Raw genomic sequence first — 22,982 nt, forward strand, 5'->3', positions numbered from 1 at the left:
CTAACGCATGCGCAATGTCTATCTACCTGTCAACCGCGATCTGCTAAATAAAACCTAACACCTAACGCATGCGCAATGTCTATCTACCTGTCAACCGCGATCCCCCGCCGCAATCCCTAATAAAGTTATTAACCCCTAAACCGCCGCTCCCGGACCCCGCCGCCATCTACATAAACTAACCCCCTACTGTGAGCCCCTAAAACCGCCACCATCTAACTGATCTATCCCCTAATGTGAACCCCTAAAACCGCCACCTACCTTATCTATCCCCTAATCTGACCCCTTACACCGCCGCCACCTATATAAAAATTATTAACCCCTAATCTAATCCCCCTATACCCCCGCCAGCTATATTAATATTATTAACCCCTAATCTAATCCCCCTAAAGTAATAAGCTCTATTACCAGACCTTAAAAGGGCCTTTTGCGGGGCTTTGCCCCAAAGTAAACAGCTCTTTTGCCCTATAACCTGCCCTCCCTACACCGCCGCCACCTATATTAATAGTATTAACCCCTAATGTAAGCCCCTTACACCGCCGCCATCTATATTAAAATTATTAACCCCTAATTTAATCTACCTACCCCGCCGCCAGCTATATTATCTATATTAACCCTAAGTATATTATAGTTAATATAGTTATTACATTATATATATTAACTATATTAACCCTAATTATATTAGGGTTAATATAGTTAATATAGTTACTATAGTATTTATATTAACTATATTAAATCTATCTAACCCTAACACCCCTAACTAAATTCTTATTTAATAAATCTAATTCATATTATAAACTAAAATATTCCTATTTAAATCTAAATACTTACCTATAAAATAAACCCTAAGATAGCTACAATATAATTAATAATTACATTGTAGCTATGTTAGGGTTTATATTTATTTTACAGGTAAATTGTTAATTATTTTAACTAGGTATAATAGCTATTAAATAGTTATTAACTATTTAATAGCTACCTAGTTAAAATAATTACCCAATTACCTGTAAAATAAATCCTAACCTAAGTTACAAATACACCTACACTATCAATAAATTAAATAAACTACAAATATCTATCTAAAAATACAAACACTAAATTACAAAAAATAAAAAAAGATTACAGCAATTTTAAGCTAATTACACCTATTCTAAGCCCCCTAATAAAATAATAAAGCCCCCCAAAATAAAAAATTCCCTACCCTATTCTAAATTATAAAATACCCAGCTCTGTACCAGCCCTTAAAAGGGCTTTTTGCGGGGTATTTACCCCAAGTTAACAGCTCTTTTGCCTGTAAAAAAAAAGAACACAACCCCCCCAACATTACAACCCACCACCCACATACCCCTATTCTAAACCCACCCAAACCCCCCTTAAAAAAACCTAACACTACCCCCCTGAAGATCTCCCTACCTTGTCTTCACCCAACCGGGCCGAACTCCTCATCCGATCCGGGCAATGTCTTTATCCAAGCGGCAAAGAAGAAGTCTTCATCCCGGTGATGTCTTCATCCAAGCGGATTGAACTTGAATCTGATTGGCTGATTCAATCAGCCAATCAGATTTTTCTACCTTAATTCCGATTGGCTGATAGAATCCTACCAGCCAATCGGAATTTGACGGACGCCATCTTGGGTGACGTAATTTAAAGGTACCTCATTCGTCGTTAGTCCGTCGGCCTGGATGGATGCTCCGCGTCGGCGGAGCGAAGAAAGAAGATTGAAAATTCCGGTTGCTTGAAGACATCGCCGGAATGGATGAAGACCTCGCCGCCGCTTGGATGAAGACATCGGCCGGATGGAAGAAGACTTTGCCGCCGCTTGGATGAAGACATCACCGGGATGAAGACTTCTTCTTTGCCGCTTGGATAAAGACATCGCCCGGATCGGATGAGGAGTTCGGCCCGGTTGGGTGAAGACAAGGTAGGGAGATCTTCAGGGGGGTAGTGTTAGGTTTATTTAAGGGGGGTTTGGGTTAGATTAGGGGTATGTGGGTGGTGGGTTGTAATGTTGGGGGGTGGTATTGTGTTTTTTTTTCAGGCAAAAGAGCAGTTTTCTTTGGGGCATGCCCCGCAAAAGGCCCTTTTAAGGGCTGGTAAGGTAAAAGAGCTTTGAACTTGTTTAATTTAGAATATGGTAGGGCATTTTTTTTATTTTGGGGGTTTATTATTTTATTAGGGGGCTTAGAATAGGTGTAATTAGCTTAAAAATCTTGTAATCTTTTTTTTATTTTTTGTAATTTAGTGTTTGTTTTTTGTAATTTAGTTTAGTGTATTTAATTGTATTTTAGTTTAGATATTTGTAGTTTATTTAATTTATTGATAGTGTAGGTGTATTTGTAACTTAGGTTAGGATTTATTTTACAGGTAAATTGGTAATTATTTTAACTAGGTAGCTATTAAATAGTTATTAACTATTTAATAGCTATTGTACCTAGTTAAAATAAATACCAAGTTACCTATAAAATAAATATAAACCCTAAAATAGCTACAATGTAATTATTAATTACATTGTAGCTATCTTAGGGTTTATTTTATAGGTAAGTATTTAGATTTAAATAGGAATATTTTCATTAATAATATTAATATTAGATTTATTTTAATAAGAGTTTAGTTAGGGATGTTAGAGTTAGATAGGGTTATTGTACTTAATATATATATAATATAATAACGATATTAACTATATTAACCCTAATATAATTAGGGTTAATATAGTTAATATATATAATATAATAATTATATTAACTATATTAACCCTAATATAATTATGGTTAATATAGTTAATATAGCTGGCGGCGGTGTAGGGGGATTAGATTAGGGGTTAATGTGTTTAATATAGGCGGCGGCGGTATAGGGGGATTAGATTTGGGGTTAATACATTTATTATAGGTGGCAGCGGTGTAGGGGGATTTAGATTGTAGGCAAAAGAGCTGATTACTTTGTGACAAAGCCCCGCCAAAAGCCCTTTTAAGGGCTGGCAAAAGAGCAGTTTACTTTGGGTAATGCCACGCAAAAAGCCCTTTTCAGGGCTATTTGTAGGGTTAGACTTAGGTTTAGTGGTAGGGATAGAAAAGAAAGGGTATACAAGGCGCTACTATAGATCTATGTACTAGTTAACCTCTAGTAAGAGTAAAATAAAGCTATATCTACAGGTATTATCCACAGTAAGAAGGATACATTCAAATAAGGGTACAAATAAGAATATAAAGATCTTACAAATCTGATATAAAAATGTCCAAATTAAAAGTCCATGTTCCTTTCAGATACTGATAATGCAGGCAGCTCCTTAAAAAAGTCCCATAACGAACTTGTTGTAATAACCTAAAAGAAAAATAGAGAAAAAAAGAGCGCCCAAAAACGCATCTAAGTGCAGACTGTCTGTACCAATTTATTAAGTAATTAACATAAAACACACATAAGAATCACACTCACAATTTAAAAGATTAAAACATGCGGTGTATAATATCACCCGATGAGTTCTCTTTTTCCTCCTGCTTTACTAGCGTGGCGTGCGGCGTCAGTGACCCAGCTGTCTGTAGGTGTGTTGGGATTTAACCAATCCGGTAGTCACTTCCGTAACTCAACCCTCCGCTATTGGTTGGTTCACGAAGGTTGTTAGAATCCTTCTCCCAATAGAGTATTAAGTCTCTTTGACACAGGGAAGAAAAATATTTAAACTGGACCATACAAAGGCATATTAGCCATGCATAACAAGGTATCCTCAGCCCGCTGAGTGTAAATCGATCACAAGAAATACACAACAAAAGGCGGCTTCACTGGATTTGAACAAATTATGTAAAGAGCAATATTACTGCCCCCTCACTCAGTGAGGGGGCAGTAATATTGCTCTTTACATAATTTGTTCAAATCCAGTGAAGCCGCCTTTTGTTGTGTATTTCTTGTGATCGATTTACACTCAGCGGGCTGAGGATACCTGTTATGCATTGTTTAATATGCCTTTGTATGGTCCAGTTTAAATATTTTTCTTCCCTGTGTCAAAGAGACTTAATACTCTATTGGGAGAAGGATTCTAACAACCTTCGTGAACCAACCAATAGCGGAGGGTTGAGTTACGGAAGTGACTACCGGATTGGTTAAATCCCAACACACCTACAGACAGCTGGGTCACTGACGCCGCACGCCACGCTAGTAAAGCAGGAGGAAAAGAGAACTCATCGGGTGATATTATACACCGCATGTTTTAATCTTTTAAATTGTGAGTGTGATTCTTATGTGTGTTTTATGTTAATTACTTAATAAATTGGTACAGACAGTCTGCACTTAGATGCGTTTTTGGGCGCTCTTTTTTTCTCTATTTTTCTTTTAGTGGTAGGGATAGTTTAGTATTTTAGGGGTTAAATAATTTAATATAGATGGCGGCGGGGTAGGGGGGTTAAATTAGGGGTTAATAATTTTAAAATAGGTGGCGGCGGGGTAAGGGCTCACTTTAGGGGGTAGGTAAGGTAGATGGCGGCGGGATAGGGGCTCACTTTAGGGGGTAGGTAAGGTAGATGGCGGTGGTGTTAGGGGCTCACTTTAGGGGGTTATAGATTTAATATAGCTGGCGGCGGGGTCCGGGAGCGGCGGTTTAGGGGTTAATAACTTTATTAAGTGGCGGCGGTTTAGGGGTTAATAACTTTTTTTATTGTTAGGATAGTGAGGGGGGATAGCGGATAGAGGGTTAGACGTGTCGGGCTATGTTTAGGAGGCGTGTTAGACAGTGCGGGGGATTTCATACTTTAGTCAGGTTGTGTAGGCGCCGGCAGTTTCTAACGTGGCGCAAGTCACTGGCGAGGCCAGAAATTTGTACTTACACAGATTTCTGGACATCGCTGGTTTATCAGACTTACGGCACGTTAGCATCTGACGGCGCCGTATATTGGATAGCTCGAGTTGCGAGCTGAAACTGCGGGCGACGCGGGTTCTTTCGCTTGCGCCGCAAACTACGCCGTATATCGGATCGCGCCCCAAATCTCTAAATTTGATGGCATGGAAATTGAACGCTTAGTGCTTTGTCATAGAGGTTTTTCTGACTCAGTGATTAGCACTATGATACAGGCTCGTAAGTCTGTTTCCAGGAAAATGTATCATCAGGTTTGCAAAACCTATATTTCTTGGTGTTCCTCTCATAATTATTCTTGGCATTCTTTCAGAATTCCTAGGATTTTACAGTTTCTTCAGGATGGTTTGGATAAGGGTTGTCTGCAAATACTTTGAAAGGACACATTTCTGCTCTTTCTCTCTTATTTCATAGAGAGATTGCTAAACTTCCTGATATTCACTGTTTTGTTCAGGCTTTGATTCGTATTAAACCTGTTATTAAATCTATTTCATCTCCTTGGAGTCTCAACTTGGTTTTGAAAATTTTGCAGGCTTCTCCTTTTGAGGCTATGCATTCTTTGGATATTAAATAACTTTCTTGGAAAGTGTTATTTCTTTTGGCTATCTCTTCTGCTAGAAGAGTTTCTGAGTTGTCTGCTCTCTCTTGTGTGTCTCCTTATGTGATTTTCAGTCAAAATAAAGCTGTTTTGCAGACTTCATTAAAATTTTTGCTTAAAGTTGTGAATTCTAACAACATCAATAGGGAAATTGTTGTTCCTTCTTTATGTCCTAATCCTAAGAATACTCTTGAAAGGTCTTTACATTCTTTGGATGTGGTAAGAGCTTTGAAATATTATGTTGAGGCTAGTGATGTCGCGAATTGTTCGCCGGCGAATAGTTCCCGGCGAACATAGCATGTTCGCGTTCACTGCGGCGGGCGAACATATGCGATGTTCGATCCGCCCCCTATTCATCATAATTGAGTAATACTTTGACCCTGTACCTCACAGTCAGCAGGCACATTCCAGCCAATCAGCAGCAGACCCTCCCTCCCAGACCCTCCTACCTCCTGAACAGCATCCATTTTAGATTCATTCGGAAGCTGCATTGTTAGTGAGAGGAGGGACAGTGTAGCTGCTGCTGATTTAGTAGGGAAATCTATAGCTAGGCTAGTGTATTCAGTGTCCACTACAGTCCTGAAGGACTCATCTGATCTCTGCTGTAAGGACAGCACCCCAAAAAGCCCTTTTTAGGGCTGCTTTTTTTTCCCCTGTGTAATCTAATTGCAGTTGCCTGCCTGCCAGCGTGTGTGTCAGGCTCACAGCGTATACTGTGCCCACTTGCCCAGTGCCACCACTCATATCTGGTGTAACAGTAGTGTAGATTTAAAAAAAACAACACTTTTTTGACTGTGTTAAATAATAGCAGTCAGTTTCCTTCATACATGTGCGTTTAAGTGCCTGCCTGCCAGGGCACAGTGTCACCCCAGTGCAACTCATATCTGGTGTAACAGTAGTGTAGATTTAAAAAAACAACAACACTTTTTTGACTGTGTTAAATAATAGCAGTCAGTTTCCTTCATACATGTGCGTTTAAGTGCCTGCCTGCCAGGGCACAGTGTCACCCCAGTGCAACTCATATGTGGTGTAACAGTAGTGTAGATTTAAAAAAAAACCAACACTTTTTTGACTGTGTTAAATAATAGCAGTCAGTTTCCTTCACACGTGTGCGTTTAAGTGCCTGCCTGCCAGGGCACAGTGTCACCCCAGTGCAACTCCTATGTGGTGTAACAATAGTGTAGATTTTAAAAAAAAAAAAACACTTTTTTGACTGTGTTAAATAATAGCAGTCAGTTTCCTTCACACGTGTGCGTTTAAGTGCCTGCCTGCCAGGGCACAGTGTCACCCCAGTGCAACTCATATCTGGTGTAACAGTAGTGTAGATTTAAAAAACAACAACACTTTTTTGACTGTGTTAAATAATAGCAGTCAGTTTCCTTCACACGTGTGCGTTTAAGTGCCTGCCTGCCAGGGCACAGTGTCACCCCAGTGCAACTCATATCTGGTGTAACAGTAGTGTAGATTTAAAAAAAAAAAACACTTTTTTGACTGTGTTAAATAATAGCAGTCAGTTTCCTTCACACGTGTGCGTTTCAGTGCCTGCCTGCCAGGGCACAGTGTCACCCCAGTGCAACTCATATCTGGTGTAACAGTAGTGTACATACCTGATGGGACAGTGTAGCTGCTGCTGATTTAGTAGGGAAATCTATAGCTAGGCTAGTGTATTCAGTGTCCACTACAGTCCTGAAGGACTCATCTGATCTCTGCTGTAAGGACAGCACCCCAAAAAGCCCTTTTTAGGGCTGCTTTTTTTCCCCTGTGTAATCTAATTGCAGTTGCCTGCCTGCCAGCATGTGTGTCAAGCTCACAGCATATACTGTGCCCACTTGCCCAGTGCCACCACTCATATCTGGTGTAACAGTAGTGTAGATTTAAAAAAAACAACACTTTTTTGACTGTGTTAAATAATAGCAGTCAGTTTCCTTCATACGTGTGCGTTTAAGTGCCTGCTTACCAGGGCACAGTGTCACCCCAGTGCAACTCATATCTGGTGTAACAGTAGTGTAGATTTAAAAAAAACAAAACACTTTTTTGACTGTGTTAAATAATAGCAGTCAGTTTCCTTCACACGTGTGCGTTTAAGTGCCTGCCTACCAGGGCACAGTGTCACCCCAGTGCAACTCATATCTGGTGTAACAGTAGTGTAGATTTAAAAAAACAAACACTTTTTTGACTGTGTTAAATAATAGCAGTCAGTTTCCTTCACACGTGTGCGTTTAAGTGCCTGCCTGCCAGGGCACAGTGTCACCCCAGTGCAACTCATATCTGGTGTAACAGTAGTGTAGATTTAAAAAAACAAACACTTTTTTGACTGTGTTAAATAATAGCAGTCAGTTTCCTTCACATGTGTGCGTTTAAGTGCCTGCCTGCCAGGGCACAGTGTCACCCCAGTGCAACTCATATCTGGTGTACTGGGGTGACACTGTGTCCTGGCAGGCAGGCACTTAAACGCACACGTGTGAAGGAAACTGACTGCTATTATTTAACACAGTCAAAAAAGTGTTGTTTTTTTTTAAATCTACACTACTTTCAACTCATAATACAAGCGTAACCCGACGAGCTCAATAAGCTTACTTCTAGCACAGTTAACACTTGAGAAAGAGCGTTAAATAGCGCTCCACTCGTAATCTGGTCCACAATCTTAAAAATAATATTGAAATATAATCATGCTATGTGCGACTTAGGACAATAAATGTTAAATTTTAACTATAATAACCAAACTGGACATTTTGTGAAATGGTATGCACAGTATTTAATTGACTGCAAAGCTATTTAGGGCTTAATTTCTCAATCCCTTCTTCCCACTTTGACTGCAGGTTCACAAAAGCAAATCTGCAGTCAGGCTTTATCTGATGACTTCCCTGTCCTGTTCTCCAGCTCTTAGGGGGAGAATTTCAATATCCCCGGTCTCGTCCGACCTGGGAGATTGACTGTTCCTGCCCACGTGTGATAGGCTTTGCATGGGCAGGGGTTGCATGTGAACGCACAGGAGCACTTGTGTGCAATGGTAAATGCGGGCAGCGTATTGCTGCCCACCAGAGGAGAAGTCCGGCATATAGGGGTGAATATGTACACCCATGGTTGATAAATGGAGCCCTTAGTTGGAGATTTTTAATTATAAAAATGTATGCTCCGAGATTCCCTTAGACCCTACACTTTACAGATTAAAATAAAAAAAATCATTGAAATACTATAAAAAATGCAGTGAGACCAGATTTTTAGTAGCATTTACATTTTAGTGACCGTATCTCACTTGACTTTATGTTCTAGTTTTTCATCAAGCATGCTAAGTAGTAGTACTAGATGGAAAAACTGCCTGGTCCTACACTCTTTAGTGGATAATGAGACTGGAGAAGACATTTAAGCCTGAGGGCCTGATATTCAAAAGCTCGCCAGGCATGGAGAGAAATCATTTTAGACAATATATTGTAATGTAGGAGTCTCTGTTTCACATAATGAACATTACATATTGAGATAACAATCTTTCAAATTAAAATTTGGTTTCTATTTTTTAGGGACCTTTCCATACTGACAAGATGTTTTAGATCATCTCACCGGAGTGGAGAGCTTTTGAATATCAGGCCCTTAGTGAGCCCAATGGAGAATGAAAAGCCATGATTGTATGTTTTTCAAACATATCCTATAATGTATCAGAATATTTTAAAACACCCAGTAGAGGCACTAGAAAATCCAGCAAACAAACAGCTTAACTGACCTGTAACCATTGTTTGCAAGGGCCTCTCAAGACCTGAGTGATATTATGTCCAATATCTGCTGTACACTAAGATTGGTTGATCACATTATGTTGTCTGTTTTATGACCTTCAATGTATTTTTCAATGTAGAGGGAGAACAGTTCTGTTCTTCGCATTGAACTGGATGCCTGCAGACAGCAGTTGGAACTGGAGAAAAGCCGTGGAGTAGCCTTGCAGAACAGGATTGGAGAGCTGGAGTTCAAGTGCAGAGCCAAGGAAACAACTAAAGAGGTGTGTGAGCAGATAATTTACTCAGATTTTATCTACATAATACAGATTTAATTATCACTGACTTATAATAGTCCCAATAGGAACTAAAGAAAGATAACTAAAAGGGTGTATTATATAATAATGTATCAATATATACTAAACACTTTGCAAAAATGTAGGATATTAGATTAGTATATCTTTAAAAATGATGTGCATTAAATTATAATAACATGACTGTATTTTCCAATACAATGTATATTGTTTCCGGTTAGTTATATAAATCACTCACGGCTAGATTACGAGTTTTGCGTTATGAGTGAAAAAGCCTCATAATGCTGCTTTTTCACTACCGCTACTATTACGAGTCTTGCAGGTATAGGTGTACTGCACACTTTTTTGGCCGTAACGCAACGTAACTACCGCACCTTTCAAAAAGTCCTTTTTCAATGGGACTTCCATAGCGCCGGTATTACGAGTTTTGCCTGGGAGGCCAAAAAGTGAGCAGTACAGCCTATACCGCCAAGATTCGTACCGCCATCTAAAGTCAGTAGTTATGAGTTTACGTTACAAATCTGTAGCATAAAACTCATAACTAAAGTGTTACAAAGTACACTAACATCCATAAGCTACCTATTAACCCCTAAACCGAGGCCCTCCCGCATCACAAACAGTAAAATAAAATTATTAACCCCTAAACCGCCACTAGTTAAATATTATTAACCCCTAATCTGCCGCCACTACAATAAACATATTAACCCCTAAACCGCCACTAGTTAAATATTATTAACCCCTAATCTGCCACCCCCAACGTCACAGCCGCCACTATACTAAAGTTATTAACCCCTAAACCTAACCCTAAGTCTAACCCTAACACCCCTAACTTTAATATAATTAAAATAAATCTAAATAAAATTTACTATCATTAACTTAATAATTCCTTTTTTAAAACTAAATACTTACCTGTAAAATAAACCCTAAGATAGCTACAATATAACTAATAGTTACATTGTATCTAGCTTAGGGTTTATTTTTATTTCACAGGCAAGTTTGTATTTATTTTAACTATGTAGACTAGTTAGTAAATAGTTATTAACTATTTACTGGCTACCTAGTTAAAATAAATACAAATTTACCTGTAAAATAAAACCTAACCTGTCTTACACTAACACCTAACATTACACTACAATTAAATCAATTACATTAATTAAATACAATTAATTAAATTACAAAAAAAATAAACACTAAATTACACAAAATAAAAAAGAAATTATCAAATATTTAAACTAATTACACCTAATCTAATAGCCCTATCAAAATAAAAAAGCCCCCCAAAATAAAAAAAAACCTAGCCTACACTAAACTGCCAATGGCCCCTAAAAGGGCCTTTTGCGGGGCATTGCCCCAAAGAAATCAACTCTTTTATCTGTAAAAAAAAAATACAAACAACCCCCCAACAGTAAAACCCACCACCCACACAACCAAACCCCCCAAATAAAATCCTACCTAAAAAAACTAAGCTCCCCATTGCCCTGAAAAGGGCATTTGGATGGGCATTGCCCTTAAAATGGCATTTAGCTCTTTTTCTTTGCCCAAACCCTAAGCTAAAAATAAAACCCACCCAATAAACCCTTAAAAAAAAAACTAACACTAACCCCCAAAGATCTACTTACAGTTTTTGAAGACCGGACATCCATCCTCATCAAGCCGGGATAAGTCTTCATCCAAGTGGGCAGAAGTCCTCAACGAAGCCGGGAGAAGTCTTCATCCAAGCGGCAAGAAGTGGTCCTCCAGGCGGGCAGAAGTATTCATCCAGGCGGCATCTTCTATCTTCATCCTTTCTGACGCGGAGCGGCTCCATCTTCAAGACATCCGTCGCGGAGCATCCTCTTCTGTTGACGGCTACTGAAGTATGAAGGTTCCTTTAAGGGACGTCATCATCTGTAAAATAAAACCTAACCTGTCTTACACTAACACCTGACATTACACTACAATTTAATCAATTACATTAATTAAATACAATTAACTAAATTACAAACAAAAATAAACACTAAATTACACAAAATAAAAAAGAAATTATCAGAAGGACCACTTCTTGCCGCTTGGATGAAGACTTCTCCTGGCTTCGTTGAGGACTTCTGCCCGCTTGGATGAAGACTTCTCCTGGTTGATGAGGATGGATGTCCGGTCTTCAAAAACTGTGGATCATCAGGGGTTAGTGTTAGGTTTTTTTTAAGGGTTTATTGGGTGGGTTTTATTTTTAGCTTAGGGTTTGGGCAAAGAAAAAGAGCTAAATTCCCTTTTAAGGGCAATGCCCATCCAAATGCCCTTTTCAGGGCAATGGGGAGCTTAGGTTTTTTAGGTAGGATTTTATTTGGGGGGGTTGGTTGTGTGGGTGGTGGGTTTTACTGTTGGGCCCTTTTAGGGCTATTGGCAGTTTAGTTTAGGCTAGGGTTTTTTTTATTTTGGGGGGGCTTTTTATTTTGATAGGGCTATTAGATTAGGTGTAATTAGTTTAAATATTTGATCATTTCTTTTTTATTTTGTGTAATTTAGTGTTTATTTTTTTTGTAATTTAGTTAATTGTATTTAATTAATGTAATTGATTTAATTGTAGTGTAATGTTAGGTGTCAGTGTAACTCAGGTTAGGTTTTATTTTACAGGTAAATTTGTATTTATTTTAACTAGGTAGCTAGTAAATAGTTAATAACTATTTACTAACTAGTCTACCTAGTTAAAATAAATACAAACTTAGCTTTGAAATAAAAATAAAACCTAAGATAGCTACAATATAACTATTAGTTATATTATAGCTAGGTTAGGTTTTATTTTATAGGTAAGTATTTAGTTTTAAATAGGAATTATTTAGTTAATGATAGTAATTTTTATTTAGATTTATTTTAATTATGTTAAAGTATGAGGTGTTAGGGTTCGGGTTATGTTAGGGTTAGACTTAGGGTTAGGTTTAGGGGTTAATAACTTTAGTATAGTGGCGGCGACATTGGGGCCGGCAAATTAGGAGTTAATAAGTGTAGGTAGGTGGCGGCGGCGACATTAGGGGCGGCAGATTAGGGGTAATAAGTGTATGGTGGTGTTGGCGATGTTGGGGGCGGCAGATTAGGGGTGTTTAGACTCGGGGTTTATGTTAAAGTGTTAGGTGTAAACATAACTTTTCTTTCCCCATAGGAATCAATGGAGCTGCGTTACGGAGCTTTACGCTCCTTTATTGCAGGTGTTAGGCTTTTTTTTAGCCAGCTCTCCCCATTGATGTCTATGGGGAAATCGTGCACAAGCACGTAAAACCGGCTGGTATTTGTGTGCGGTATGGAGCTCAACGCTGCCATATTGCCTGCTAACGCCGGGTTTTTGCAAACCTGTAATAGCAGCACTATAGGAAGGTGAGCGGTGGAAATAACTTGCAAATTATTACCAAGCCGCTCATAACGCAAAACTCTTAATTTGGCTGTAAGTTTTGAATCAGGTGTGTTCCATGGCATCATTTTTGTGTGACGTTTAGAAATTAATCGTTAGGGTGGCACTAACTGCTGAGCAGAGCAGACACTTTCTCTGACAGCTCTGCTTTAATAACCACATAGAAGCCTGGCCTCTACCTCACTCCAAGTCCTAGTCAGCTGTGGTGATTATCTCCAGACTTGAAGCACACTGTGGTGGGGGATTTTGGAGCCAGATACTCTTAGGATCTCCGACTTTGTCTTGTTGGTCCCCACTTGTTTTGGAGAGGAAGTCTGCTCACCATCTTGTCTGCACGTGAACATGAAGAATCCTAAACTGCATCATTAACCATTGAGCACAGTCATAGACAGAAAGAGGACTAATACTTGGCTGTTCATGAGTAAGCTGATGTAGAGGGACTGCCCCCTGGACCAAAATAGAGGCAGTAGCAGTTAGGACTATGTGTGGACAGCAGAGGAATTCCACAAAGTGCTTTCCTTCACTTGAGGGAGTGAGTTGGAGTTAAGGGCTGGGAGGCCTGTTAGTCATCTGTGTGCATTTCACAGCCTGTCCCCACTACAGTGCATGCGTTTGCAAACCAAGAGACCTTATAACACTGCTGTCTTCCTTATTGATATAGCCCTAAGATAAAAGGAGCCCCATATTAAGGCCCAGAGCTTGGGCTCACCATTAATCGTTCTCCTGAAGCCAAGATTAACCCTCAAGACTGAAGTTGCTTCCTTATTCAAGACCCATTAATTTTGCTGTGTGGAACTTACAAAACTTCTAGTTCCTGACACCCTTTTTCTGTGCTATTATATTTTGGGACTTAAAGGCTTTGTTTAATTCTAAGAAAATACAAAAATACAGGCTTAAACACTAGTTCAAAATATCAATATTATAAAAATAATAAATGCTGTAATAAACAAAACTTCCCTTTTGATGGAAAACGCAGCCAGCCCTGGTGTCTCTCAAACCAGCAGAAAAGGAATATGGCAGCGCTGTATTATCTCAGGGATATATATCGATCCAGCTTCTCTCCTCTGCTACTTCTTGAAACATGTAACCTCAAGAAAGAGAGCCAACATAGTACAGTACAGCCAGAAAATACAATTGCACTAAATGGAAAATACTCACAGGGTTATGCAAATAAGATTAACTTTATTCAGGATGCTGGAGTCTTTATAAAAAAACAACAGTATCCATTTAATGGTTAAAAAGCTCATATAATAAGTCTCAACTGGTTTCAGTAACACAGCACCTTTCTCAAGAGTTAAAATCAAAGAATGAAAACCGAGCTAATCGCATAAACACCTGTGAACAATTTAAAGGTAAAAAACCTCAGGAATATCAAAGTTGGGAGTAGTTTACATCAGGCAGATATATACCTACCACACATAAGAGGGGAACCTTATTCTGTTTGAATCATGATCGACTGTCCATCCTGCAAATTTAAAAAATTCATACCAAAAAATCTCTATCATAGTGTGATTTACTTATAATACTATGGCCTCTAGTTATCAAGCCGTCAACCTCAAATACGCTGGAATTCCGTAGCGTATTTATGGCGAGGCTGATTCGCCTAAGTTATCAAGCCCTACACACCGGCAAAAGTAGGATATAGTGACGTAAGCTTCGATTCGCCTGACTCAGTCCGACACAGATCGATGCTTACGTCACTCCAGATGTTCCGAACGCAGGTTCGGCACAATCTGACTACTTTTGGTAGTTATCAAACTACTACCAGGTACGCTCGCCACTATTCTGGGCCAGCGTACCTGTATTTTAATCCGCCGCCCTGGAGGTGGCGGATCCCATAGGAATCAATGGGAGTCTGACCATAGTGAAAGCTCATGTTCGCTGCTGCCCGATATCCCATTGATTTCTATGGGAGATGTCTGCACCTAACACCCTAACATGTACCCCGAGTCTAAACACCCCTAATCTGCCCCTCCCTACACCGCCGCAACTAAATAAAGTTATTACCCCCTAAACCGCCGCTCCCGGACCCCGCCGCAACTATAATAAATATGTTAACCCCTGAACCACTGCTCCCAGACCCTGCCGCCACCTACATAATACCTATTAACCTCTATCCTGCCCCCCCTATACCGCCGCCACCTATAATAAATGTATTAACCCCTATCCTGCCCCCCCTATACCGCCTCCACTGTAATAAAATTATTAACCCCTAAACCTAAGTCTAACACTAACCCTAACACCCCCCTAACTTAAATATTAATTAAATAAATCTAAATAATAGCACTCTTCTTAACTAAATTAATCCTATTTAAAACTAAATACTTACCTATAAAATAAACCCTAATATAGCTACAATATAATTAATAATTACATTGTAGCTATTTTAGGATTTATATTTATTTTACAGGCAACTTTGTATTTATTTTAACTAGGTACAATAGCTATTAAATAGTTATTAACTATTTAATAGCTAACTAGTTAAAATAATTACAAAATTACCTGTAAAATAAATCCTAACCTAAGGTACAATTAAACCTAACACTACACTATCATTAAATTAATTAAATAAATTACTAGCCAATACCTACAATTAAATACAATTAAATAAACTAAACTAAATTACAAAAAAAACAAAACACAAAATTACAGAAAATAAAAAAATATTACAAGAATTGTAAACTAATTACACCTACTCTAAGCCCCCTAATAAAAAAATAATAATAATAAAATTCCCTACCCTATTCTACATTAAAAAGTAATCAGCTCTTTTACCAGCCCTTAAAAGGGCTTTTTGCGGGGCATGCCCCAAAGTAATCAGCTCTTTTGCCTGTAAAAAAAAAATACAATTTCAAGTATTCAGAGACCAATCAAATTTTACCAGCTTGTCAGGTATAATAGTGTAGTGTACCATACTCAGTTACCTTTTAGTCATCCCCACCATAGTCCTGCTTCGCACAAAAGTTCCACCTTTTGATACCCACCCTATTTTTTTTCCAGGGAGATTAGTTATGTGTCACCTGCTTTCCCATATGTAGGCCTTGTTAGAAGCTTCATAGGTATACAAGCTGATACTGTGGTGGGTAGGGTTGCCACCATTGTTGTTCCTGTCTGTTAAATACCTGCATTAACCTTATCATAGCTATCATTAACCTTACATATGTGACAACTATATGCACTAATCAGAAGCCACATGAACATACATGCACCACACACACACACATTTGCACATATATACAGCTGCCACATGCACATTGCACACACATACAGCCACCCACGTTTGCACATATTTACAGCCACCACATGCACACAGACAGCCATATATACCTGCAACCCCATACACCCAGAAACACAGACATCAATACTTAATGTGATTTCTTGCTCAATATTTGTACACATATATACAGGTATCCACATTCACCAAGAGGCACAACTATACAGGAATAAAGACATGTATAAGGACTCATAAAAACCACACACATGCACAAACATAGAATAGACACAACCACACTCAAACACAGAGGAAGTGGGTGAAGGGGAGGGGAATGAGCAAGTTACTGCAACTTCATCCTTGCTCTGAATTGCTGCCCTTTCTCTGCTCATGAAGCTAGATGGAGAACCTGGAGAACTTAGGTAGGAACTTGAGCTCAGGAATGTTGCTACTAGCACAAGCAGGAGGGTAGAAGCTACTTGTATCTGCTCTGTAATCTGCATGCAACAGCCTTGGCACTTACAGTAATATACTGATAAAAATGACTGCTCTGGTTTCCCCCTTGCTCATGTTCTGCCCACCTGCTCTGTTTAATGATAATGTAAAAGTATTCTGTGTGTTGTGCTGCTAGGGGGAAGGATAACTTGATAACCCTTTTCCTGCTAACTGCATAAATACTGGATTAGGATTGCCAGTATTTACACAGCACCAACATCGGCTGGTGGCAACTAAATACCAGCTGGTGCTAGGGAAATGCAGGCTTGGTAGCTAGTCGAATGGAGGGGGACTTTGATTGTTTCTATTGTTATGAATGTTTTTGGCAGTTGTCTATGCTTGCTTCTCTACAACCTGGGTTCTGCTGTTACAAATTTGGACTCATTATCATGTGATTCCTTTAATTGAACCCAGTGCTTAGGTTATCTCACTAGATCACGTGTTCCTGATGTGGCCCATACCCCCCCCCCTCTTTTCTTGTTGTTGTTGAAGTTGGTTTTATTTGTATTATTACTGTTTTATTCTTTTTTTTCTCATGCTCCTGTAGTCCAGGTGATTAATACTCAATGTGATTTCTTGCTAGTGAGGAGGGGCTTTATCACTACAAACTTGCTGCCCCCATCCCCAATTTAAGAGACTGGGTCTATTAGTGTTTGACCAGTGATACATTCAGTAGAGCTTCAGTAATTTTCTGCTTCCTGGGGCGCCCTCTCAGTTTAACCTGTAGGTGGGAGGAAGGGGGTGGGGGGGAGTGTAGGGACTCTTCTTGTTTCTCCTTTATTTTTTTTCTTCCATTTCTTTATTTTTTTCTTTTCCCTCTTCATCCCTCATGCTTCCCACCCTATTTTTTTCTCCTTCTCTCTCTGAGTTGCTGGTCATTTTTCAGAACCTGTCATACAAGTATAAGTACTCTTACGCTTAATGTTCAGGAACTAAATTCCCCAAACAAATAGAGTCTTTTTTTAGAGACTTAACTAAACAGCAGGTTGACAATGCATTCCTTCAAAAGACACATTAGTTGGAAAATCTTCCACACCCCTTTAGGCCTTGTCAGCTACCTATAGCCTGAAACTAGAGGAATAGCTTAGGTTAAAAAGGGAAACCTGCTTATTGGTAGGGTCTTTAATGCAGAATGGGACCCTATGTTAGATAAGAAGACTCGGAGGGCGAAGGGTTTGGACAAAGTTACAATAGCAATTTCCAAACCATTTTGCAACTTAGCCATGCAACTTAACCCGTTTTGATACCTGGTGTGCCTTCCACCCCTTCACCCGAGATTACACGTATTATTCTAGACTGCATCTCTCATTTTCTAGACTAGACTATTTTTTTATGTGATTCCTGGACTCATAGAATACAGAAAGTAACTATCCTGTATTTTCTGTGGTCCAATCAGGCCTCTCTAGTTGGTATCTACCTGATTTTCTCCTTAGTGATGTGAGAGTTCTGGATCTCCAGATAGATTTAATTCAGTTCTTGATTGTTCAAGGGATATGAAACCCAAAATTTTGTAAGGGTTTCACTTAGTTTTCAGAAATGTAATTTGTATGTTCAACTGGTTGTACTTTTTATGTTTTGCAGTTTTGCCTTCTATGTTTGCTTTGTTCCTTAATGTTTATTTATACTTATGGACTAAGTGGCTATGGACATTACCCTTGTGTTATGACTTCTCCAATTGAAACGTCTAGAATTAATGTATGGGCACTGTTATCTCTGTGGCATACTTAATGACTTTTGTATGCCTGTATTATATGTATATATATATCTCCCACTGCACTAATAGAACCATAAATTGCATACTAATAAAAGTGATGCAAATATGATACTTTTAATAGATAACTGATAGGAAAAACAGCTGCAAGCTTTCAGAACTGTAAGTTTCCTTCATCAATTAGTGATTCACAATTCAAACTCAGCTATATTTATATACTGAACGAGCTGTATATATGGAAGAATAATCTTCTGTTAGGTGACAGTGGCAAATCAAAACATGTGACTTCTAGACATGTTAGTTAGTTGTGCATAAGGTAATGTGCGCTTTATGTGTGACTAGGTTAGTTAAATCCTAAAGGCAGGAATGATGCAGTGAATAATTACATAATTTGTGTAATTTTTCATGTACTTCTGTGCATACTATTAATAATAATAATGCTTTACATCAGATATTAATACAGCAGTATTGTGATATTGCACTCAAGCGCAACACTTAACTCACCACTTGTGATACGAGTGCAATAAGAGCACTAATAGCGCCTGCTGCACTATTTAATAAATGTATAGTCTCTAATAAAGTGTTGCAGAATTGTTCATTCTCTTGCAGATGAACTATTATTTTATATAAAAATATGTTACATTTTCTTCCAGGGTCATGATGACATCATTGGAACCACCTCTCAGTCAGAAAGGTGAGTAAGCAAAGGGTTGCACAGTTTACATGTGGTGTAGGGTACAAATGGAGATGTGGACTAGCTTAATGTAACTCTGCTACCTAGTTTTTTATATTATTGTATTGAATGAGGTTGATATCAATTTTTAGAAGACCTGATCTAGTGTATCTTCATAACTTATTTGATTTTTATTTTATTTTTTACTTTTTTGTCATAAATCATACATTAGCACAAAAAAACTAAACATATGAATGATTGTCTTACTATATGCAAACGTCTTCAGTTCTGTATTAGATGATCTCACATCCAAGGTGGACAACCTTGAAAAACTGCTGGAAAAGGAAAAAGAAGAAAAGAAGCAAATGGAAAATGTGATATTTACTTTGAAAGAGGTAAAAGGCTATAGGTCATTGTTCAAACAAATTGTGGTGCTGCAAGTAAATTCAAGGAATCGCCTTCCACAAATGGACAAATGGGTAAAGGAGTGGAAAAATACCTAGGGTGGGTTTAATTAGATACGGAGACATAGCTCGCCATCTCTTTCTTACTGCCTTTAGTTAAAGTGACATAATACTCATGCTAAATCACTTAAAAGTGATGCAGTATAAATGTAAAAAGCTGACAGGAAAATATCACGTGAGCATCTTTATGTAAAAAAAGTAAGATAATTTACCTCACAATTTCCTCAGCTTACCAGAGTACATGCTCTGTAAAAAGGTATGCTTCAGCTGCAGGTAAAAGGTCCGGGACAGGCATACTGATTTGGGTGTTAATACTTAGGACATTTTGAGGTAAAATATCTTTCTTTTTACATAGAGATGTTCAGGTGATATTTTCTAGGCAGCTTTTCACAGCTATACTGCATCACTTCCAAGTGTTTCAACATTTGAGTATCTTGTCCCATTAACCGGACATTCGAATGGACAAAAGCACATGCTCTTATTTGTTTTGAGTATGTGACTGTTTGAATTACTTTCCCAAGTATGCCCTGGCATTGCAGCTCTTATGCAAAACACCTCCTGTGAGTTAATGAGGAGTGGCAGTTGCACAACCCTCCAATCACCAACTGAGAGGGAATTTACACCTTGGGTGGGTTAAATACATAGAGGCCGAATTATCAAATGTCTGTCGGACCTGATCCGACAGTGCGGATTAGGTCCGACAGACATCGCTGAATGCGGAGAGCAATACGCTCTCCATATTCAGCATTGCACCAGCAGCTCACAAGAGCTGCTGGTGCAACGCCGCCCCCTGCAGACTCACGTCCAATGGGCCGCCCGCAGGGAATTGTGGCGCTGCTTCATAACTGCTGTTCCTGGTGAGTCTGAAGACTCGCCAGAAATACGGGCCCACAAGCTCCATTCGGAGCTTGATAAATGGGCCTCTTAGGCTGAGTATTGGTTGATTTCAGACTAGATTACAAGTGGTGCACTTGGCTTTTTGCACACGTCGGAAATAGAGCATGTATTACAAGTTGAAAGTAAATTTGTTTGCTTGAGAGCAGTCGTTATTTACGCTCATCGGGATAGCGCTACTGAAGAACTTGCGTAAATGGTAGTGAGTTAAAAAAAAGTTACATAAAACATTTAAAAGTACAGTTACACTCATAAATTACTATCTGATATAAACACTATCTGATATAAATTATTTAAAAATATATATTGTAAAACAATATTAATAATAATTATTAATTATTATTATAGAGGTTCTGAAAAAAAACATATATATTCTAAAGATTTTTTAGAACCTTTTTAATAATTTTTAATTATTAATATCTTTACATTATTTTTATATTTAATATCTTCATAATGCACCTTAAGATAACTGTCTTCAAGTGCACTAACTTGACGCTGCGTTAGACCTACAGCACTTAACCTGAATTGCGATTCGCATATTGTACATTCAAATGTTCTTCAAATAAAGAATGAAATATTTATATTTCTATATATATTTCTTAATTTGTCTTTATATTTTTTATTTAATATATATATATATATATATATATATATCTATATAAATATATACAGGTATAGGTATACATACAGATGAATATTGAAATATATATATAAACATATATATATATATTACACAGCCCTTAGTCGTTAATCCTCCTATTACAACAAATTCACATAATCTGTAATTTCACAAAACAGTGGAATTTTCTTTTTATGCTCAGCAGATTACGCCTGTGGTAGGCTTTTTCTGTTGCCCCTTTAACGTCTATGTTATCCGAATAATTTTAGTTTGTGCACAGTTCACAATGAGCTTGATAACAGCTTTTAGCTTTTTGTATTTAAAACATGTAAAACGCACACATAGTCAATAAAATATGTTTTAATGCATGCTTTACATAAAAAATATCTCAAGCTATCTATGATTGAACATCTGTGCTTAGAATCACCCTGACACAAGGCCTGCCAATGTCTGTGTCTGTCTTCTTACTTTTGAATGTACACTATGCCGTGTATATGTGGGGGATGTCTGAAGGAAGAACACATATTGAAGATAAGGTTGTATCTTGTAAGGATAAAGGCAACTTGGATGTGTCACATTGTTCTATAGAAAGGACTTCAAATGTATGTTGTTACATGCTCTTTTCTGTAATGATTCCAGGCACAATGCATTGCATAACATCTAGCATACCCCCCAACTGTCCCGATTTTCGCGGGACAGTCCCGATTTTAGGGGTCTGTCCCTCTGTCCCGAGATGCTAGCCATCTGTCCCGATTTGCCCAAGGCATTTAAAAAAAAAAAAAAATTTTTTTTTTTTTTTAAAAAAAAAATTCTATTGGACCCATACTCAGAAGCAGCTGGCTTTGCTCTCACAGGGTTAGATACCTGTTATATTCCCTGTGGAAAAGGAATGGTGTGTGGGTTAAGCAGGAGTAAGAAGGCTGTATACACTCTGACCGCGGGTAATGGTGACCTCTCTAACCTACCTCTGGTAATGATGATATCTAACCCCTGGTGATAATACTAGCATGCCTTCAGTTTTATACAATGAGCAGTGCTAATACCAGGGTAACGAACAGTGTAACGAACAGTGGCAGCCGCAGACTGCCAGCTAATGTGCTTACCAACCCCAGGACCCCATACAATGAATTACAGATACCCATATATGATGTAGTGTGTGTGTCTATCTGTATCCATAACTGTGTGTGTGTATCTGTATGTATACGTTTATGCTATGTAGTGTGTGTGTCTGCATGTATAAATGTAAGCTATATAGTGTGTGTATGTGTATCTGCATGTATAAGTGTGTATCTGCATGTATAAGTGTATGCTATGTAGTATGTGTGTGTCTGCATGTATAAGTGTATACTATGTAGTGTCTGTGTATCTGCATGTATAAGTGTATGCTGCATGTATAAGTGTATGCTATGTAGTGTGTGTGTATCTGCATGTGTAAGTGTATGCTATGTAGTGTGTATGTATCTGCATGTATAAGTGTATGCTATGTAGTGTGTGTGTATCTGCATGTATAAGTGTATGCTATGTAGTGTGTGTGTGTGTATCTGCATGTGTAAGTGTATGCTATGTAGCGTGCTACTGTGCATTTTTGCTGACTTTAAAGGCCAGAATCTAGAATATTAATGGGGAATGCAGAGAGTAGTTTTAAAGAATTTATTAATAAATGTGCAATTAAGATAAAAATATTTAGCAATGTCTTTGCAAAGGCTAATTAAATACAGCGCTCACATAGCCATACCAGTGGTTTGAGCTTCTGTTTGATTTGCTGCCTAAGTGTATTAAAATATATGACTTTATTTAGAATTTTATTTTTATTACTTTGGTCTTATGATTTTTAAGCCCCGCCCACCACATTTCAATTTTTTTGCCGGGGGGGGGGGGTGGGGGGGGGGGTGTCCCTCTTTTGAATTTTGAAATGTTGGGAGGTATGATCTAGGGTTGAAAAAAAAGCAGTGTGGGATAAACATAATTTGAGGGTAAAATTATAATAGTGCCCTAACAAATTGTATGCACTAGGTCCGGCCAGTCTTCTATAAAAGTGCCATTTACACACTTGCTTTAAACCCAAATCTTTTATTTTGTATGTTTG

At 38.3% G+C, this 22,982-nt stretch overlaps 1 protein-coding gene across 1 annotated transcript in view; it reads left to right on the plus strand.

Annotated features, from left to right (window-relative positions):
- The first annotated feature begins 18,906 nt into the window (after nt 1-18,906).
- The window catches only part of LOC128664485 (myosin-2 heavy chain-like), a 69,429-nt gene continuing 65,353 nt past the window's right edge, over nt 18,907-22,982 (plus strand). The window contains exons 1-2 of the mRNA XM_053719309.1: nt 18,907-18,940; nt 19,217-19,398. Coding sequence (XP_053575284.1) covers nt 18,907-18,940; nt 19,217-19,398 — 216 coding nt within the window. The remainder of the gene's footprint in view (nt 18,941-19,216; nt 19,399-22,982) is intronic.

This window comes from Bombina bombina, chromosome 6 (assembly GCF_027579735.1).
Source record: "Bombina bombina isolate aBomBom1 chromosome 6, aBomBom1.pri, whole genome shotgun sequence".
NCBI lineage: Eukaryota > Metazoa > Chordata > Amphibia > Anura > Bombinatoridae > Bombina > Bombina bombina.